This window comes from Adiantum capillus-veneris, chromosome 8, assembly GCF_014529385.1.
Source record: "Adiantum capillus-veneris isolate H3 chromosome 8, ASM1452938v2, whole genome shotgun sequence".
In the NCBI taxonomy this organism is placed as follows: Eukaryota; Viridiplantae; Streptophyta; class Polypodiopsida; order Polypodiales; family Pteridaceae; genus Adiantum; species Adiantum capillus-veneris.
The window spans coordinates 30,621,527-30,642,759 of NC_140938.1; the positions used below are offsets into that span (position 1 = coordinate 30,621,527).

At 43.5% G+C, this 21,233-nt stretch overlaps 1 protein-coding gene across 5 annotated transcripts; it reads right to left on the minus strand.

Annotated features, from left to right (window-relative positions):
• Positions 1 to 784: 784 nt before the first annotated feature.
• On the minus strand, positions 785 to 21,001 carry LOC147451893 (pseudouridine-5'-phosphate glycosidase-like). 5 transcript variants are annotated; one of them, XR_015188848.1, is made up of 13 exons: positions 20,575 to 20,994; positions 20,369 to 20,489; positions 19,834 to 19,944; positions 19,672 to 19,754; positions 18,628 to 18,687; positions 18,479 to 18,539; positions 8,746 to 8,852; positions 8,534 to 8,611; positions 8,416 to 8,461; positions 1,706 to 1,826; positions 1,476 to 1,561; positions 1,199 to 1,357; positions 785 to 998 (listed from the first exon to the last, which is right to left on the minus strand). XR_015188848.1 is itself a non-coding variant. In XM_086517780.1 (12 exons), exons 1-12 carry the CDS (start codon positions 20,641 to 20,643, stop codon positions 1,284 to 1,286), a joined length of 990 nt encoding a protein of 329 aa, XP_086373906.1. In that variant the 5' UTR covers positions 20,644 to 20,998; the 3' UTR covers positions 1,150 to 1,283. The 5 variants fall into 5 exon arrangements, 4 of the variants coding, with proteins under 4 accessions (XP_086373906.1, XP_086373905.1, XP_086373908.1 ...); XM_086517780.1 differs by lacking the exon at positions 785 to 998 and having other exon boundaries at positions 1,150 to 1,357; positions 1,706 to 1,799; positions 20,575 to 20,998; XM_086517779.1 differs by lacking the exon at positions 785 to 998 and having other exon boundaries at positions 1,150 to 1,357.
• Between the last annotated feature and the right edge of the window lie 232 nt (positions 21,002 to 21,233).

The following is a 21,233-nucleotide window of genomic DNA, read 5'->3' on the forward strand; positions in this document are numbered from 1 at the left end:
GCTCCATCTCCACACTCTTCCTTCCCAAGTGCTCATTGTGTCTATGCATCCTCCAAGCTCTCTATACATGTGAGGGAGGTCATATTATCAAGGGACTTAACTTATTCCTACTCTCTATTCCACTCTCATCCTTCCCAAGTGCTTATTGTGTCTAGGCATCCTCCAAGCTCTCTATACCTGCAAGGGAGATCATATTATCAAGGGACTTAACTTATTTCTACTCTCTATTCTATCCATCTTCATTTGTCTAAAGTACATGCTTGATTTAGTGTGTATGTGTAGTGCTTAATCTCTATGTTTGTTGCTTAAGATGTCCAAATGTTCCCAATGTGTGTAATGTACGTTGTATGCAAGAATAGTTGGAAACATAAGAGATCAGAGTGTAGGATTTATGGAGAAGCATCTCATTGTTTGTGAAGGTGCTACATCACCTTGCTCAAGGAATGGTCGAAGCTTCCATTACTCCTTTGCAGTTAACATAAGTGGGACTAACCAGAAAGAAAAGAGGTGTGAGGGTTGTGATCACAGATGTGTCAATGTCCATCGTGAGTCGAGCTAGTATCTTACCCTTCTCTCGAGTAGAAGAGAGGATTTGTCATAGCTAGTCTTGGATGGCCAATGCAAGACTCACAAATCTATGAATTTGTGTGAGATCCATAAGAATTATTATGCTACAATAGTGGCAACCCCTCTCAGAACCCTCTCTAGTTCCAATGAAACTTTGTACCAATTAACTGAAAAATATTATATCATAATTTGAATCTTTCAAGAAGCATTCAATCCATCACCTTAACTCCAGCAAACTCCTCAAACAATAATACAACATTACAACAGATTAGACTCTTGAGCAAATCCAAGGGATGTTTAGAGTACCCAAGCAAGACAACTTGTCATAACCTCTTGCTTTAATAAGCAAAATACAACTAAACATTCCTTAAGAGGTTTATTTCCATGATATGCAAAGCATTGGTAGCCTTAGACACTTGATATATGTCATTCTGCATACATTGCAGGTGTCAGTGATCAAGGTTGCAACCCTTATTACAACGTATTTCTCTGGCTATTGTGGTCAAGTTTTTACTAACTGAGCGTGCGTGCGTGTGCGCACGCGCGCATGTGTGTGTGGGGGGGCGCACACTCATGTGTGTGTGTGTGTGTGTGTGAGAGAGAGAGAGAGAGAGAGAGAGAGAGAGAGTACTTGCTACAGAGCTGCCGGCGCTCTCATCTTCACACATGCGTGCTCTTGGCATTCTCCCTTCCATCTGTTACTTGACAAGCAGTTGTTATTTCTTGTATCTACTTAATGCAACTGCAATCTGTGCACCCACTTTAGCATTGTTTTTTACCAGCTCAATATCTGTTGGTAAGTTAAGCATCCTCTGCAAAAGGTCATCTTTCCTTTTTTACAGATAGACAAGCACAAAGCTCCAACAGAGACACATTCATGTAGAGCATGAATTGCTAGTAAAGGATACTTGCACCAAGAGACGCTCCACCTGTGAGTTCACTCACTCGTTTAAGCAAAAACGGGGTTATTGCACTGCCAGAGACATCCTGCTCTCTGATCAAAACAAAGCAAACCAGATAGTATGAATGAAACCCTATTAACAATAACCGAGGAAAATGCAAAAGATCCTTTCTTCTTTTTGGCTTTTTTTTTTTGGGAGGAGGGGGGGGGGGGGGGGGGGGGGTGCAGCATGCTTACTTAGCCTCCTGCAATGCTCTTTCAATTGCTAGTTCTATAGGCTGTGCAGCGGCTGCATGCTCTTCTGGGATTGGTACCCCCACAAGTACACCACCTTGCAACTCCAACGCAAGGCTTGTCACTGTTTGAAAGACAAAATATGAAGGCAACAACGAAGGAGTAACCCCGAGAACCATAACCAAAAACATAAACATTATCTATTCAAACACTAACACTTGAATTTTAACCTAAAGACCTCTTTTCAACACAATGAGGGTGATTGCTCCTTCTACAAAGCCTCTTTCCCTCAATTGACTCTACTACGTTGGATACCCTCTGGTAGACGAGACAGATGAGTGTGTCATGAATGGGGGCGGGAGAAAGTAAACTCATATATTTTTGTAAACTCGGGCACCCGAATTTACAAAAAATACCCAAGTTTACTTTTGCAGCAACATGTACGGCGTCGGCCGCTTAATGTCAGGGCTCTAAATTGATGAGAGCCTTTGATCCCATGATTCCCAACTCTCTACATGCTCTCGTCTGTGAGGAATCGGACATGGAGGTGGAGAGGCTATTGTTGAGGTGCATTTCGAGGATGTACTCCACATTTGTACACCATAACCTGTCCGAGCACCTTTTTCCTGTCTGGCTTGTTTGTGTCTCCTCCTATTCCCCCCCATCTCCATGATCTCTCTGCCACTAATCTATTCTTGAAAGGTGTTCTTCATTAAGGCTTGCATCCAGCACAGTGTGATTTTATTCCTCGTTTGATACTGTATGCTTTTGCCATGCGCCCTTTGCTTTGTTATCTTGATCATCTGATGGCCACAGATCAGTATCATGGCTTGCACTGATGGGTCTACTTTTCTGGCGCTCAGCCATATGCAGATAATCCGTTCTTTCTTCCTCATAATGATCAGGCTGATTTTAGAGGTCTTATGCAAGACTTACAAATGTTTGCAACGGCATCCAGACTACAGGAGAAAGAAACCCAAATTGCTCCATTTAAATGAAAAGCAATGGCATTCTGTACTTTATACAAGATATATACCAGATTCACAACCTTTGAGGCATTTGACACTCCAACAGGCATCTTGGGCAAATTGAGAAAACTCTTTACCTGCCCCTGCATTTTCCAACCCATTATCATGGCCTCTATCCAGTTATCCTGCCTTCAACCAAACTGGACATTTAGAGCTTCACGTCTCTCGCCATGGAATTTTTTTGGAAAACAAAAGCAATAGTTTCGGGTGAAAGCCTATGTCTACCGCCCTACGGGCCGGTTTTAATTGCATACGTACGTACGTACGGAACCTTTCCGTACGTACAGTACGGTTCAGTATGGTAGTAATTGGCGAATTTGGGCGAAATTGCATCGATAAGATGGGAAATGGAAACGCGAGCCATTTGGGGCTTTTGGGTGGTTCGGAAGCCTAATAGCCAAGGGTTACAACTAAAAACTTATTGCACATAACGATTTCCAGATTCCAGAGAGCAAGTTAACTTCACAATGAGTAGCATAGAGATTATGGGTTTTTCACTAAAACATGGGTTTTTTACAAATGGTATGTACCTACTACGTACCTGAGAGGTGGTTCAGTAAGGTAGTACGTTCCGTACGTACCTTAAAACATGTCGTACACTACGTACCTTTCCACCTTGGTCGCGAGGCTCGTCGAAGAGAAACTGCAAGTATTCTGCCGAATCCATGAACGCCTTTATGGCTTATGCTCTGTAAGCCAGAGTGGTGAAGACGGGAGCGCGCCCGATGGGCAATGGAGTAAGGGTAGGAGTGGCTAATAAGTCTGGGGTCGGGACACGGAGATTCTTTAGGGCAAAATCTCGAAGCACCGGTTTGCTCTGTCTACTCTTTGATAGGACCGGTATGCTTTCAGAAAAGCACACGCCTGAAGCTTTGATACCATTGTAACGGGGACGGGCACCACGTGCCAACGGAGAAGAACAGACTAAATACTTTTAGCACTTCAAATAACACTGACCTGAAAAAGAGAGAGAGAGAGAGTGCTCTGCACACGAGACTGGGAGTGGCAAAGTTCCACCCCGAGAGAGCACTAGCCCCTTTCGGTATTTCTTTATATTGCTGGAACTCAATACAATGCCGGTACTCGCGCTCTACACCTTCACCCGGAAGAGTGCTAGAGACTAAGCCTTTTGCACATATTTAAAGGCCCTTGGCCTATGAAAAGCAGTTACATGAAAAGCATTAAACTTAAAAGCATCTGGTCCCAAAAGCTGGCGCTCAAAGCTACTAGCGTGAATCACGGAAATACGTACACCTGCCACATCAACAACGTAAAACGCGGAAATCCGTATAATCTGCCACGTGGTACTGCAACGCGTTTTGCGGGCGTCCGTACAGCTGCCACATCATTAGTAGTTTACGCAAATTGAGCATGTGCGTGTGTGTTGGTCCTGATTTATTTAAATATCTCTAGGTCACATATACCCCATCGGACAGGGTCCCATAAGTTGGTGGGAACTTCTTCTTCTTCTTCTTCTTCTTCTTCTTAGGGTTTAGGCCTCTCAGCCGGGATCTGCAGGTTGGCTCCATTCTTCAGTGGCTTGACACATCAGCAATTTGTGACACGTGCATATCTGTCGTGTGGTAGCTCTCATGTGCTATGAATGAAAGACACTCGTCTAGCAAGAGCTTCCACTACAATCCGTGGTGCACTCATCTCAACTCCCATCATCTCATGTGGCACTTAGGCCTTCCCCCGGGTCAGCCTGGAGATGAGGGATACAAATGGTCTCTCCATGGATCTCCATCCATCATATGTGCCCTGATCTACTATGATGATCCACGGCGATTCCACGCTAGACCCCCATATCTGCACTCCATAAAGCATAGTAGAAGTGCCAAAGTGTCAAATAGCCACAGCTTAGTGCCTGGCTCTCGAAACCACACCTGTGGGCATATCCTCTCTAGTCCTCCGAATGTTGCATATCCCCTCGTCAATCTCGCCTCTCCAACACCTCTCATAGGGAAAGTAGGATCACTAAATACAGCACCAAGGTATGCATAACAATTTACATACTCCACTATCTCGTGTGCATATGTAAAAATAGATGTTGGTCTCCTAACCCGCTCCGTTGTAGTATTGAACACCATCACCTTGGTTTTGCCAAGGTTGATGGAGAGTCCACTACCATGTGCATAAGCATTTAAAGCATATAGATGTCTCTGCCTACCCTCTGGAGATCTAAAATAAGCACAATATGATCGACATAAAGCGATAGATTGATCCATGTACCTGACGATTGTGCCCCTCGATCCCTAGCAGTCTCAATATAGTCAGAAAAATCTCATCAATATACAATCCAAACAAAGTCGGAGAAAGTGGACACCCCAATAGTAGAGTGAACAGGGTCTGAAAGACCCTCTCTTGTCCATACTCTCCCTATAAGTGTCTCATATAGTGCCATGATACTCCATACAAGCTCATGTGGACCTCCCAAATCATGTAGTCCTTGTATCAACCTGGCTCTTGGACTATGACAAAGGCATTGTAGAAATCCACAAAGCTACAATAATTAGTGCAATGGTTAGTTGGCAGGGCCAAATCGAAAGACTTGAATAGTGGTACAATTGTAGACGTACTCCCAATTCTCAGGAAACCCCTCACACATGGCCTAGTTGAACATGAAGGCCAACAAACCATCAAAATAGTCTCTGGCATGTCTGAATGCTCTGCCACTATACCATCATGATATTGTGCCCTCCCCGTGTGCAATTTGTCAATGGCTTGCCTCACCATCTCTATCGTGAAGAAAGTAGAAGTGGGAGAATATGGCTCTAGCGGGTCTGGCAATGGTAACTGCTCTGCTACAGTGTATAGAGAGGATGTATATTGTGTTCATGTCTCTGTAGAAGTAATGACTAGAGAGGGTGAGTACTCTCTAAACAATTTCCAAGCCTCCCTAGAGTCCTCGTTCAAGAGTATCTGAATCTCTCTCAAGCTGAGCTAAGAAAGCTATCTTCTTTCGCCATGTAAGGCGTCGCAAGAGTATATGCGACTCCCTATGTATAATCTTTGCCAAAGCTACCTCTCTTGTAGCCAAGCTCTCGTCTCTCAACACTCATCATCATACCAACTATTCTGAGGCATGCTCCCAAACCGTGGTCTCCCAGTAGGCTGAGAGTGCGGAAAAGTTGTGGATGTTGCTATGTGTATCATCTCTGTCAATATCTAGGTGACCTCTGACAAGGGTCTATGGGGGGTCTCCCCTACTAGAAGACTATACAGCTCTTCGATATACACTGTCTGTCTCTTTGCAAAAGTGGTATCTCGGACAGAGATGTGTTGCATGATGAAAGCTACCAATAGTGTAAGCAGAATCTACTGCAAAAGATATTTGAGCATGATCTACAGCCACTCCAACAGGTTTGGACGAGACTCACAAGTCCCGAGTGCGTGGTATAACTGATGTGGGAGCGAGTCAAAATATAATCCATAGTTAGCACTATGTATATGAGGGAAGCAAGTGAAGCTGCCTGAACAGGACTATCTATCAAGGCCATTCAAAATGGTCAATCCATATCTTGTGCCCATCTCAATCAAATATCTCCCATACTCTAAAAACTCCTCAGCATCATCATCTGAGGTTCTAGAGAGACCCATCTCTCTCGAGTCTAGCTCTCTCAACATCTCCTCGGAAGTGTCAAAGAAGGATGCTCGATGACATGCAATCTCAGCATTGACATCGCCAAGCAGAATGACATCTCCATCTCTCGAGAACTCCCAAATATCATCATCTAGTATCATGTATGGTGACACCCCCTTAGGCAAAGCATAATGAGATGTGCTAGGAGGGAAGTAACATATGGCAATGTAGAGAGTTGTGCCCTCTTCCTTAAATAACAATGCTACTCCTCCAAATCCTCTACTATTGTTCTCATTACGAACCACCTATCTACATGTGCTCTCCCATCTGTATCCAATCACCCTCGGAAGTGTGCTCTCTGGGCTATGATGCGTCTCTGAACAGAAAATGATGTCCCTCCCTCTGAAGGAATCCTTGAAGGCTCCGACATCCAATCCTAGTAGCCATTGCAATTCCATACCGCAAGCTTTGGGTTGGTCCCATAGGTCACGCACTGTCATGCGGTGTGTTTGTCAAGTACTATCGCTGTGCCTCTTGTATAGACAAAGGGTTTTCCTTTCTCTCTCGAAGCCATGATATCAGGCATGCGTTCTTTCATGTGTGCTAGTTGAGACAATGTAAGATCGTCTCCCAAGAAAATCCCCGTTTGCTTTAGTGTAGGCCTCTTTTTGAGGAAGTCGTTTCTCTCTTCTATGGTAGCGAAACAAATGATGAGAGCACATTCCTTGGAGGTTTCCCAATCACCTCCTCCTTTCTTGCCCACTCTCCATACTCCGGAGTGTTTTGGCTCCATGATTATCATACGTGCATAAAGGCCTTTCACTTCCTCGTCCACATTGTTGGTGTCCTTGACACCGGTAACTCGTACATGTAGAGCGCGTAAGAGAGAAAAATATATTAACATCTAAATAAGGCCAATGTGGCCTATGAGACAAGTACCAAATTACATCCATGTCTGTTGTCATCTCATCAGCAAAAACTGAAAATAACATCCTAAAGGTAAGAGCTGGAAACTAACAGGACCAAATTTCCCAAAAGAGGGAGAGATTCGATACTCTCCCTCTTCAGCTCATGAGCTTGCCGGCTACGAGGTGGGCGATGGCTGTCTTGCTGAGGAATCGGGTGCTATGCCTTTGATGTCTCTCACTAGGATAGCTCTAATATGACCATAATACGGACCTCTTAGTGGTCACCCTGGTGGGCGCAGTCATCGGGCTCGACAGAGTGCGGTGGCTCTGACGAGTGTGACTCCATGGTGGGGGGGGGGGGGAGTATGCGGCAGAGTGGCTCTGTCGTTGCTGATCTGGTGGGTGTGGGTTTGGTCTAATAAAGAAATCTGTCACTGCTCTCGATCTGGGTGCCTCTGGCGGAGGTGATCTCCGGTCTCTGGAGCTCCAAAACGAAGAGCCCTAGGCATTTCAGGTCCCCATACTCCATGACACGAGGAAGGACCCAAAACCCTCTCGAAAGAGACAGTCATACCTCCTCCGTATGTCATAGTATATTGTGCAACTGCATATGTAGTGTTCCTCTCTCTCCAGCTCTCGGCCGCAAAGCTCATAGATCCTGTAACCATGGGGTGGCTGTCCATCTGCCTGGACAGTCTATGTGAAAAGGTGTGAATCTGTCCAATGGCATGCACACACACATGCGCGCGAGCACGCCTGCATGCGCACGCGTGCACGCGCGCACAGAGAGAGAGAGAGAGAGAGAGAGAGAGAGAGATAATCATGGAGCCTAAATTATCATACGTGCATATGTAGTGTTCCTCTCTCTCCAGCTCTCGGCCGCAAAGCTCATAGATCCTGTCCTCCATGGGGTGGCTGTTCATCTGCCTGGACAGTCTATGTGAAAAGGTGTGAATCTGTCCAATGGCATGCACACACACATGCGCGCGAGCACGCCTGCATGCGCACGCGTGCACGCGCGCACAGAGAGAGAGAGAGAGAGAGAGAGAGAGAGAGAGAGAGAGAGAGATAATCATGGAGCCTAAATTATCATACGTGCATAATCATAGTGATAAAGAGAAGCCTAAATTCATCACTATTATAAGATACAAACAATTTGAGACAAGGAGCTCAAGTGGCATAAAAGAAACCTACCAATTACTTCTGCACATTCATTTGGTGTACTTACACGACATGGAACCTGTTTTTAAGGAAAAAAGCAGGATAATATTAGCATGCTTTTAACGTGAACTTTGAGGTGAGGACTTCTTACTTTGCAACCACTTTTACGAGTGAAAAATGCTGGAAATTCCTCAACTCCATAACCGACAACTGGAACCCCTTGTGTTTCCTAAAAATACAAGTACTTGATGCTATGAATGGCTTGCAGACAGTGTAAAAGCAAAGAATTCTCTCAATACGGACGAAATTCCAGAGAAAATCACAAAGGGCAGAAGAAGATTGATATCTAAAGAAAAATCTTACCAGATACTCGAGAGTCCTTGGAATGTCTAGTATGGATTTGATACCTGCGCAAATAACTGCAACAGGAGTTCTTCCAAGCTCTGTTAGATCAGATGAAACGTCCATTGCTGCATAGAAGAAACAAGACATTGCATGCACATTTGACATAATGGACCTTTGGCCCTTGCCTTTTATCTTCATTACGCAAGAAAGATTTGAGGTTAAAACAATAATTAGAGCTAAAACACTTGCACAAAACAAAAAAACAGTGAGAGACATTAAAAATATATATTAGAAATCAGAACATTCAAAATGTGAGCTAAAAATGCTAATACATATTTCATTTCGATTCATTTGTTTAAAAACTACTTTCCTATTGGAGCTCGCTGCTGCTGCCCCCTTCGTCCCCCCCTCCACTGCACACCCCTCCATGCTCTCGCTGCCCCCCTCCCTCGCGCCACCCACCCACCCACCCCCCTGGCCCCTTCAGGCTTCTCCTCCTCCGTTTTTTGGGCCTACCAGCTAAAGAGTGCTTGAATCAAGTGGATTGCCTTCTTCGTCGCCTTTTTGAAGTAGAGCAGACACAAATGGAGGCCTCTATTTCATCTCAGAGGGACTCTGAAGCAGCCCCCTCGCCCGACCCCGCAGAGCCTACCATTTGACTTCGTCTTTCACCAACCGAGCAAGCAAGCTTTGCAGTAGAGGAAGAGCGCCTCTAGGCCACCTCTATCATTTGCAAAATTATCAGCACTCAACCTAGCACAAGCGAGGTGCGCAACCTCCTTCAAGCCCGCCTTCTTCGAATCCTCGAGTGCAGCTACTACCGGATTGAGTTTGCGACTCCCAAGATGGCCATCAAGGTCAATTCAATGAGCCCGCTGGCCATTCGAGCAGTTGAGGCCCACTTTCGATAGTGGCGCCATGGTTTCGATCCTGCCTCTCATGATCTTGTTGAGGAAGCACATCTACCCATCTCGATCTACTTCCCCTCCCTAAAGAGAGAGTACCTCCCGCTACTATCCAGAATCGACTTCAAGATTGGGACCGTCTTGGAGACACCAGCCACGGCAGCTTCAATCATTGCCAAGACAATAGGTAGGTTGTAGCAGACTCGTATGAAAAGCCTTATGGATTTCCAAATCTGTGGAAGATCCAATCAAAATGTGACTTCATTATTCTGATCTCTAATCTTAAACGGACCATAATATCAATTGAAAAGTTTTTTACTTTCCCTTTATGATCGGCATGTTTCTTGAGTCTAGCTTTGTCGAATTTTAGATGAACAAATTGTCCCTCAATGAGGTTGAGTTCACAACAATGTCTATTTGTAACTTTCTTATGGTCCCTTGAGTTCTAGTAATGGTGTACTTTACCTACGTATAAGCGGTATCGAGATTTCCATTTGTAAGAGGATGATCAGCTGAGGAAAAATTCAGGTTAGTTCCGAAGTTCGTAAAAAGTCTTCTCCAAAAGTTGCTACTCATTCGCGGAACGCAATCATTGATAATCATTTGTGGCATTTGTGATAGACTTGGACACTCCAAGCCGAAGATAAACAGCAACACACGTGAGAGAAACTGGAAACTACTAAACAAAACTTAAAAATAGAGGGAGAGAGAAGAGAAGAGACGACATAGCATGGCGGAGTTCCGCACTTAGACGCACAGGCCCCAAAGACTAGCGCCCCTTCTCGGTATTTCTTTATTCTTATGCTTCTCAAAGTACAATGTCCGACGGTCCTCCCTCTGGTGCTACTCCAAGGAGAAACTGCCAAGAGTGAGGCCTTGGGCACACTTATAAAGGCCCTTGGCCTATTCAAAAGCAGTTACATGAAACGATGTAAGTTCCAAGAGCAAGTGCCTAGTGGGTTGTCCGTACATGTGGCCATGTCATCGGTCTTCCGCGCGGGCCAGTCCATGCGGCATGCCACGTCATCATCTCTATGCAATTCTTGGACCCTACTTTATTTTTAAACGTTTTGGGCCCCTCAACCGAGTTCCATTAGTTGGGAGGTTAGGTTTTTAATCCCAAACCCCTTTGGGCCACTTGACAAGAATCTGTAAGTTGGAACAACTTTTTCAGCTTCATTTCACGAGGGTTTCGGACCCCTCAATCGGGGCTTTGTCCTTTAGGCCATGCCACATCATCACTTTGTGGCATACCCCCCTCTTGAAACAATTGTAATTGCTCTGGATTACACCTACAAAACAGACATAGGACAAAAATTAGTTTAGTAGACACTGACTCTAAGTATCGACGTACCACACCACACATATCCAGCACTTGCACGAAGACGACAGTCACTGAACATTCACATCACTATCCCTGTAGAGATCTTAGATGAGAATCATAATCATTGTAACTTAATTAGCAATCGCATCCAAACCCCGTTGATCTCTTCATCACGAATGTATTGATCTCGTTTTCTATCACATCCACATCACCGCTCCGGTGATCCAAACAAATGCTAAAGTCATTTTGTCTTTCATACACGTACTCAAACAATACACACATCTAAGGCACATGTGACAAATTCATTTTAGGAATTCCCATTTAAAGTATTTCCTTACATAAAGTCATTCAGCAGAATATTCTTAGTCAGCCTGTCAGTATCCCTGAAACCTCAAAAGAATCAATGAATTTAATCCCATCGAAGTAACCCGTGACAAAGGAGCAGAGTAACTCCCCTCTTATGCAATCTGCACCACACCAAATTCAACCTGCTAATTCATCGGTAACTCTTGGAATAGTCGACGCTAAACCAAAAGCCTTAAGGTAAAGCTCTAGTATTCGAGGACTATATGCTAAGTTGTCCTCTATCCACTTGGCATCAGGAGCGGGATAATTCCTGAGCTTGATCATATACCGTCGTGCCAGCTTACCCTTCACATTCCTTTCCTTGTGAGCCAGGACCTCTTCAAGAATGAGTCTCTCTTCCGTCTCTTCCACTTCTGGTTGCTCGTCTGGCTCCCTGTCCACTGGCACCCCACCTTTGAAAGGTCTCAATAGACTCACATGAAATGCATTGTGATTCTTCCAAGTATCTGTTAACTTCAATTTGAAAAATACATCATTTATCTTTTCCTGTATCTGGAAAGGTCCATAGTATCGCATACTTGGCTTGGAAAAAGCCTCTCCTTACCCTTTCGCTTTCGTAATCATGCTTTCTCAAACATGAGTAGCACCCAACCATCTTCCTTCGGCTGTTGCAAGTCACGTCAATGCTTGTCTGCTACCTTCTTATCCCATGCTTGAGACTTCTCCCAAGCCTCCCATATCTTAGCAAAACTAGTGTCTACGAAGAATCTGCTTCAAAAATCTTATCTTTGGTGCTCAAAATGGATGGAGACTTTCTGACGCCCTCGATAATCTCGAATGGTGTCTTCCCTGTAGACGTGTGAAATGCGTTGTTATAAGCAACTCCATTAAGGGCAAAAACTTTTCCCACTGAGTCTTCTGATAAAAGATGTAGGTCTTTAACAAGTCTAAAACCACTGAATTGGCTATCTCCGACTGCCATCAGTCTATGGATGAAATGAGAACGAGAATTTAAGCCGTGAGCCTATATTCCCATATTTCTCTCGAGAACAAACTCGTGAAGCACAAATCTCTATCTGAAACTATAGATTTAGGCATACAATGTAATCTGAAAATCTGTGAGACAATTGACTTAGCCAAATGGTCGGCTTTAACTGCCTTCTTTACCGGAATGAAGCAAGCCTCTTTACTGAAGTGGTCAATGATTGTCCAAATGCCATCACGCCAACTCTGAGGCTTTGGAAGATCAAAAATAAAGTCCATTGCTATACTCTCCCAAGATCGCTTAGGAATGGGTAAAGGTTGTAGGAGATCGGATGCCTTGTGTTGATCAAACTTGACCTTCTGACACACTAAACAACTACAAACGAATTCGTCCATATCCTTTATGAGCCTTGGCCAATAGAAATGTTTTCCCACACCCTTCAAGGTGCTTTCGATGCCTCTATGCCTAGTAGAAGGTGGATTATGGCACTCTGTCAAGACTGTGTTCCTCAACCCTTGAGTGACACACAACATTGTCTTTCACATTAAATAACCTTACTTTAGAGCATAGCCTGTAACTATCTCCCCACTCTGAAACCGGTCAAAGATGTCTACAAAAACTGGATCTGTGGCATACTAATCAATCATATCCTCGAACATCCGATGGTATTTGCCAAAATAGCTCATATCTGGGGCTGTCGAGATAGCGCATCTACCACCGAGTTCTTTCCCGTAACATGGACTATCTTAAAATGAAATCGCGGCAAAATGCTTGTTCATCTCATCTGCTTATCCGAAAGCTTTTTCTGAGGAAGAGCATGTATGACTGCCAATAGCTCCTTCTCGTAGATTTGTGCAACCGCTCTGGTCATGAGAACATTCTACTCTCATAAGCTACAACATGGCCCTCCTATGTTATGACCGCCCCCAGACTGCGTCCACACGCGTCACAGTAAACCTCAAATTGTTTCTACAAATCTTGTAGAATCAACTTCGGACCAATTGTCAATTTCTCCTTGAGAGTCTTGAATGCGGTAATTTCCAATGGTCTCAAAGTTACGTGACATCTTCCTTCGAAGTGCACCTTCTCGCAGAGTGGGGTATCCAGAAAATGCTTGCCAGAATACAACTTCAAATTCCTAGACATCTACCATCAGGTGTCTCTCTTCAAGCTAATAACCTTAGAGGCCCAACGTGATCGCTATATCACCATCTTGCTATGGGAATATTGTCTGTCCTAGCCAGTTTTGACTATTCAAGAGCTTCTGGACAACGATATGGTCAGCTACAATCTTATGGACGGAACCTAACCCTAACTTTGGTGCAGGTCCCAAGATGGAAAGCCAGTCGTATTTTCAAGCTCGACTAACCGAGATACAACGAGAATGTTTTAAATTTGATTAGCATTTAGACACTTTTTGAACTTTGTTTGAGAATTTGTTTGAAATGGATTTTATCTATTTTGAACTTGTTTTGGTGTCAATTTAAGAATGCTTGGTTTTTTATGTTGTTTCTAAATATCCTCGGCTCAGGCTGTCCCAAGAGGAGTGTTCTTATTTGAAACCTCTGAACGACGCAGGCTAGGGGTCTGGGAAGTGTTTAGTTGTATTTGGATGTCACGTGCACATCTAACCCTTTGTGTACGTGGACAAGCTACTTCATGACATGGGTTCAATTCAATCATCTTACGAAGCGTTCTGGCACTTTTGTGAGTCTATTCGCAGACCGTGCATGACCAGGCACTTAGAGTAGATGCATATCCTTTGGTTGCACACAGCATGATCATCAGATTTCCATCAAAACCCATCAGGAGCATTTTTACAGTGCATAGACCTATTCTCCCTATTTTTAGCCAATTTTCACTTATTATTTTCATTGGGTAGGGCAATTTAGCAAGCCAAGTATATAAGAAACCCTAGTGCTAGCACTTTCTCGCAGAAGAGGCAGCAGGAACACTTTGTTCAACAGGCACCTTCTCAACAAGACCCCCAACAAGACACCTAGCGTTTTGGCATCAGATCACAGATCAGCCCTAGCATTAGCAGAATCAGCCCTAGCGTTTTTGATCAGCAGGACTCCTAGCATTTTGCAAATTCATCGCGACAGAAACCCCAGAAGCATCAGCGTTTTCAGTTTTCAGCATCAAGACACCGCAGTAGAAGCCCCAAACCTCGCAGATCTCACCTTGCCGCACGGTTAGATCAGCCGAAGTTTTTGCAATTTCAACCCGGAAAACGCAGTTTTCAGCATGCGTTTTCAGCACGTCGTCGTTTCGCCTCGTCTTCAAAATAGAGTCAGAATTCAGCAGATAAAGATTTGCACATTTCAGCCATTAGCGTTTTCAGATTTTAGCCCGTCTCGTCGTCGTCGACGTCGTCGGCAAGTCCATTGCATTGTAGAGATTTGTGCAATCAATAGTAGACCACTCTCGCCATAGAGAGTGGGGCCTTCGGAGGAGGGTTTGACAACATTCTGGTGTCGTATTCTTCTCTCTCTATCTCTCAATCTCAGCACCTTCATTCACTGTGTTTGCCACTTTGTTTGTGATCATTTGCACTCTCTCACTAAAGGAACGAAAGGCTCTCCCTTCCGTAAGTAAAAGGAACCTTGAGCACAGTTCGGAGCACTCATCTTGAGCAAAGTTCAACATTCACTTCTGCTGCATCTTATATTGGTATCAGAGCTTTGGCAGTGTTCTGTATCACTCAAGGAAAGAGCACGAATTTTTTTGCTTGTTGCGGTCGCACGTAACCCAAGTCCACTTGGGCGTGTCGATTCCTAATCGTGTTTTTGAAGAGTGGGAAACCCAAGAAAGAAGGGCAGATCCTTCTCTAATTGCAAGCTAAAGAAGAACCTCAAGAACTCAAGACCCTCAAGGACTCAAGAACCTCAAGACCCAAGAACCCAAGACCCACAAGAACCCAAGTTCCTCGTGAACTTAAGAACCCAAGACTTTAGTGTATGGTCATTACCCGAAGCGGAATGGACACTTTGCATGAAGGTGATGAGCATGGCTGTGGCGAAAAAGAATTTTCCCCACCAAGAGGTTTTTCTGACCCTCCCCCTTCCCCATCTACGCCACGGATTGCACCAACTCCTATGGAGGCTTTGGTCAAGAGGATACAACAAGAAGCGCAACGCGCCACCTTGGAGCGCGAGCACAAAGAAAGAAAAGCAGAAAGAAAGGCAGTAATTGATCGTAGTACCAAGAAAGAATGGCAGCCGTAGCACGTGAACACGAAGAAAGAAGGGCAACCATAAAGCGTGAACACAAAGAAAGAAGAGCCGAATTGGATCGCGAGCGCGAGCAAGCACGCTTGGCGGCCGAACAAAGAGCCCAACACATGTAAGAGTTGTTCCGACTCTTTTCTAGTGTGCAAGCGCACATTGACAAGAATCAGGAGAAAAGCAGAAAGAAAGGCAGCAATTGATCGTAAGTACCAAGAAAGAATGGCAGCCATAGCACGTGAACACGAAGAAAGAAGGGCAGCCATAAAGCGTAAACACAAAGAAAGAAGAGCCGAATTGGATCGCGAGCGCGAGCAAGTGCGCTTGGCGGCCAAACAGAGAGCCCAACACATGCAAGAGTTGTTCCAACTCTTTTCTAGTGTGCAGGTGCATATTGACAAGAATCAGATTGACTTCTAGAATTCATAAATAGACACAAATGGGTTCATTGAGGGACCCATGTGAGAGGGAGTAGCCTTTGCTCCTACCTAGTGTTGATCTTCTCCTCTCCTCTCTCCCCCTTCCTTGTGTAGCACTCCGTTCTAGGAGGTGCACATGTACGCACTATCGCACTATCATCATTAAATAAAAGATAACATGCGTGGTTATGTGCATAATTATTCCAAGGCATCTGCAAAGGAGGGTTTCCACGTAATATTAGAGAAATAATAGAGGTAGAGAAGAAGAAGAGGTTTTTAACAATGTAGGAAAAAAAAAAGAGAGACCTTCACGGTCTATCAAAGCTTATAGGAGTGCAAGATGATCATAAGATTTAGGTTCTAAGTCATTGGCCGCTTTAAAATGTGGGCACGGCAAAGGAGGAGGAGCAACGATTTTTGTTCTCTCTGGTTGTGGAAACAACACCAAGAGATAATCTCTCTACCAAACCCTTCCAGCAGCGCATGATTGTCATGCAGTAACTGAAATCCGCAGGGGCAACTGATAGTGGCAGCTTCTGCCATCCAGCCAAGGATGCCCACAAAGTCGATTCCAAATGAAGTTGAAGATTCTACTATAAATGAATTCTTGGATCTACTATTTTCATTTGATGAGTCAGTTATGATAAAATAATATAAAATACTTCCTAAAAGGACAAAGATTTGATTGCAAATTCTGAATTATTATGATTCACTTGATATGCCAATTGTGAACTCTATAGTTTCGGATCTTGGGATTAATTATTGGATGATAAGTTGAGTCCTAGTGTGAAAATCTCTTCGACAAGACATTTCTCTACACTGAGCACTTTGCAACAACAAGGTTTTCAACCTGAAAATTAAACTCATGATTCCTTTTGCAGAGCAATCCTTCTCAAGTCAACCTCTTGAAGCCAAACATAGCAAAGAAATCTTTGAATGATGCAATGGCATGGGAATTAGCAATGAAAGATAAACGGTCCCATCAGAAGCACAAGTTCAAGACGAAGAAAGCTCAAGAATCTCCAAGTTCCAAATAGCTCGAAGACTTGGAGATTTTCGAAGATTCAATGTTTTTTATAATTCTATCAACATCAAAAACCATTTGTCTTACAGTCGCTCTCATTTCAAATGGGAGGAAATGTCACAATTTGAGACTGTTATTCTTAGAGTAGTGCATAGACACGAAGAGTGACTAGCCAAGGAGACCCCTATCCTCAACTAATTATGACTTTTCACAAAACAATGTGCCTCTTCACCAAATAGCCACACTCCTGCCAAAATTGGCCATGTCCCATTGCCGTTTCACAACGCCTCTTCGTCCGACTGATTGCAACTACTCACCTAGAAACACGACTATTTGCCTAAGAGACATGTCTTTGCGTGATGGGGCATGCCTATTCATGTGTGTCTCTTATATAAGGCAATGTTGTCTTGCAGTTTCAATCAAATAATAAAGTCCTCAGTTCATCTGAATCCTGTGTTCTTCAAGTTCATACTTTTCAAGTCTTGACATGACACATGGCAGCATGAATACCACGACTGATTGAAGGCAAATCTAGCGTGAGTTCCAGCATAGCCAGCAGGTGCAACATCAGCACAGTGACATGTGAGAACCTGCCACATCAGCATCAGATTCTGGCCTCTCACCATGTGGCAGCGTGCAGCATCACCAGCAGCAGCAGCAGCAAGATGAGTAGTTTGCAAACAAAAAAGCAATTTGCAGAGGTAACAGTGATCGATGAGTTACAAAGAGAAAGTGGAGACATTGAGTTAAAAAAACAGCCAAGTCTCCCTTTCCCTTGGCGCCTAGCTTTTTATGAGGGACCTTCAGACCAAAAGCTTTTGGAGACACCAATTTTTTTTCAGGACTAGGAATCATAAAAAGACCCCTAGGGGGCGCCTCAAAACTCAAAGTAGGAAGCCAATGAGTTAACAGTCTGAAGAAGTTCAAGAACTGAAGCGACAATCGTATGCGACCAGAACCACCCAAACTGGGTATGAGTTGTACCGCACTCCATGCCAACAGTTTCCAACATAGACAAATACTGCAAGGGCAGAACTTCCCCCATCTTCCCATCTAGAGTGTACAAGTGTCAGTTTTATCCACTAGTTTGTGGCGTGTCTCTAACTGTGGTGGTTTGCTGGATTATCGCCAGTCTCGTATGGGACCAGCCAGTTTACAATCCTGCATCTGCCTCTCCGTATTTTGCTTTCTTAGTGTGAAGCTGATACTTTTGGACCTTTCAAAACCCGAACATATTATGCCCCTCCCATTTAGTTTCAGCTATATGTAATAATCAAGATAATGAAACAGGATTTGTAAGAATTGAAGTTACCCCTCCCCGAAAATGAAGACTCTCTCGCATAATGTTACGTATTATTGGGGTTATATAAGATCCCTACTATTGTTGTACCATCAAACCTTGCATAAAAACCAAAAGAAAAAACTCAAGCAGTTCAATAAGATATACTTTTGGGAGAGTTTTAAGGCAGTATGGTAAATCATCTCATGGAGTCACATACAATGACTGCCGAGTACACCAGTCAAAAACAGCCATACAAAGAAGATGCTGCATGTTACTTACTGTTTTCACCCCCCCGATGCACCCCTCCAATGCCTCCAGTGACGAAAATGTGAATACCGACCTAATCTTCATCCACAGATTCATACTATAAAGAACAGTTTCACATGAAAAACAAATTTATGGGTTTGAGTTTGATAAATCTCTCTTACCTTAGCAGCAAAGAACATGGTAGCCGAAACAGTCGTAGCCCCATTTCCTTTTCGGGCAACCTGTATGAGGTTAATAAGACTGTCAAAAAATTTGTAATGGACTGCAATCGCTTCCACTCATATAAAACATTATCTTTGAAAATACAATATGAATAGTCAGAGACATATTTATCATAGTCTTTTTTCAATGCTCTTCTAGCTTGGTCACATGGGGGAGGCACAAAGTTCAAACAGGTACCACACACCAACTATGTCTAATTTATCATTTCTCAGCCAACCTAACCATCCACCTTGTTCTTTTTTTGAGGTTTCTCCTTGTGATGTTTATGTCAAATAAATTCAGTTTTTTTGGCCCTTATCTGTCTGCTTCATTTTGCATTTTGAATCAACATTTCAAATTTTTATTCCACATACATTTGTACTGTCACATGCTCGAAACACTTTCTACACATGAGCTCAAAGAGGTATTCAATTTTCATTAGACCATGCACACAAATTGTTACTATGTAGAAGCTACACCATGCTTGGAGTCTCGAACATGCTACATGCTTTCTTACATGTATGGTCAGTTCCCTTGCTCAAAATGGAAAATCTCCACCTACATTTAGAGTCATTTGTAATTATCAACTCATAAGACAAGTCAAACAATTAAGTCAAAAGGCCAGTTCTTTCAGTTAGAAAATCAGAGAGACGTATTTACATTACCTTGACAATGTCAGTTTGCAAAGAGCGCTTTGAAGATGAAATGATGATTAACTAAATCGTCAAAACTTGACATTGTTCACCTTTAAGTTCTCTTGTAAGTTCATCAAGCTTATTATGTCTAACCTTCAAATCAGCTACCCCATCTCTACTCTATCAGTGTCCAACTCTACCAGTGTCTAACAGTAGATACAATTCTGTTTGAGCTTTATCCCAAACTTAAGCTTCCTCAATAAAAGGCGAAAAACAAGTTTCTTCCAGACTTCAGATGATAATAGCAATAACTTTAAGGAGCAATGGTGTAATGACCAATAGCATGGCTTGAGAGGATAGCAAGCCCACCACATGACTTATGTCCCTGCGAGCTGTTTTCGTAAAGTTTGAGCCATTTTGTCCCAACTCTTCTAGTTCATCCACAGATAAACCTGCTTAAATCCAACATAGAAGAGCTTTAACTTGCATAGTATACTCAAAGATAGATAAAATAAGGGTACCAGCTTCTACCTATGCATGGAATCCCTTTCAGAATCGCAATAGTTGCTGGAACAGCCCCATGTCTGACAATAATCCCCTCTACTTCTTTTGCAGTCTGGACATTTTGAGGATATGGCATCCCTGAAAACCCAACAAGTGAGATCCTTCACCAAGAGAGGAAAACATATAAAATGTTGATAAGGCTCTTTTGAAAAATAGAGGAAATTGACATAAAGATAAGCGAAAGAACGAAAAACTATGGAACGAAAAGAAAGCTGGAGGATAACAAAGAGGCAGAGAGCAACTGAATGAAGTAATGAAACAGTGTAACTGCATACACAGCGAAAGAGAAGGAGTATCACATTGATTGGCAACGTCACAAGAGAATGCAGAAGCTCAGGGAGGTACACACACACACACACACACACACACACACACACACAAGCGCGCACGCGCACGCGCATACACACAGAGGTAGTCTCACAATAAATGAGTCTCTAGGGGAGACAAGTTCGAAATTATGCACTTTCCTATGCTCTGCTCAAAAGCCAAAACCCTGATGTACCATGGGTAATAATTGTTGACTCCAATGCAACCACAGGAGAGGACTCAAAGATAGCCCGCCGCACGTTTGGCTCTACTTTGAATCCAAGCCGATCTGCTGCCTGCAAGAATTTGGCACCATCCTACAGCAGCATGATTCTTTTCTTACTGAGTGTATGTGGTCCAACAATAACAAGAAGACAATACAGGGAGAGACATGGCACTAACAGAGAGCGGCGAGGAAGACGAGAGCTGGTTTTGTAGTGTTGCCAGTCGCAAATTGGCGTTGGAATACATTTTCCCGGTACGTTTTCTCTTGGATTGTTCTGAAAGTTCTCTTCTTCTGTTTCCAGGCTCGCCTCCTTTTATACAGTGTTGTTATCACTTGTCACAACCCAGAATGCCTGGGACACAGAAGGGGGGTAGAGGCAAGTCTACCTGCAGGCCTGAGGGTGGGGCGCAGCCGTGAGGTTGCTCTCTCCCTCTTCACTAACAGCTCTTGAGTTCAACTGTCGTCGTCTCTTGGGATAGTTTCGACGACGTTAAAAACAATCTTCTTCTTCTTCTTCTTCTTCTTCTTCTCCTCTTCTGCTGTCGCTGCTCGCTCAAAACGTGAATTGTAGTGGTAAATTGACAACGTTTGGAGAAAAAGAGGAATCGAGTGAAGATGCTCTCTCTCTCTCTCTCTCTCTCCAGACTCTGTTTGTCTTCGATAAAATTAGAAAAAAGGGAAAATTACCAAAATACCCTTCTAATTTGTAGAAATTCCCAAAATACCCCTCACATTTCAAAAATTCCCAAAATACCCTTTTATCTATTTCGGTAGATTATTCAAGCTTATGAGTTCTTTATTTTTTTTGACAATCAAGATCCGCTTTTGAGTACTT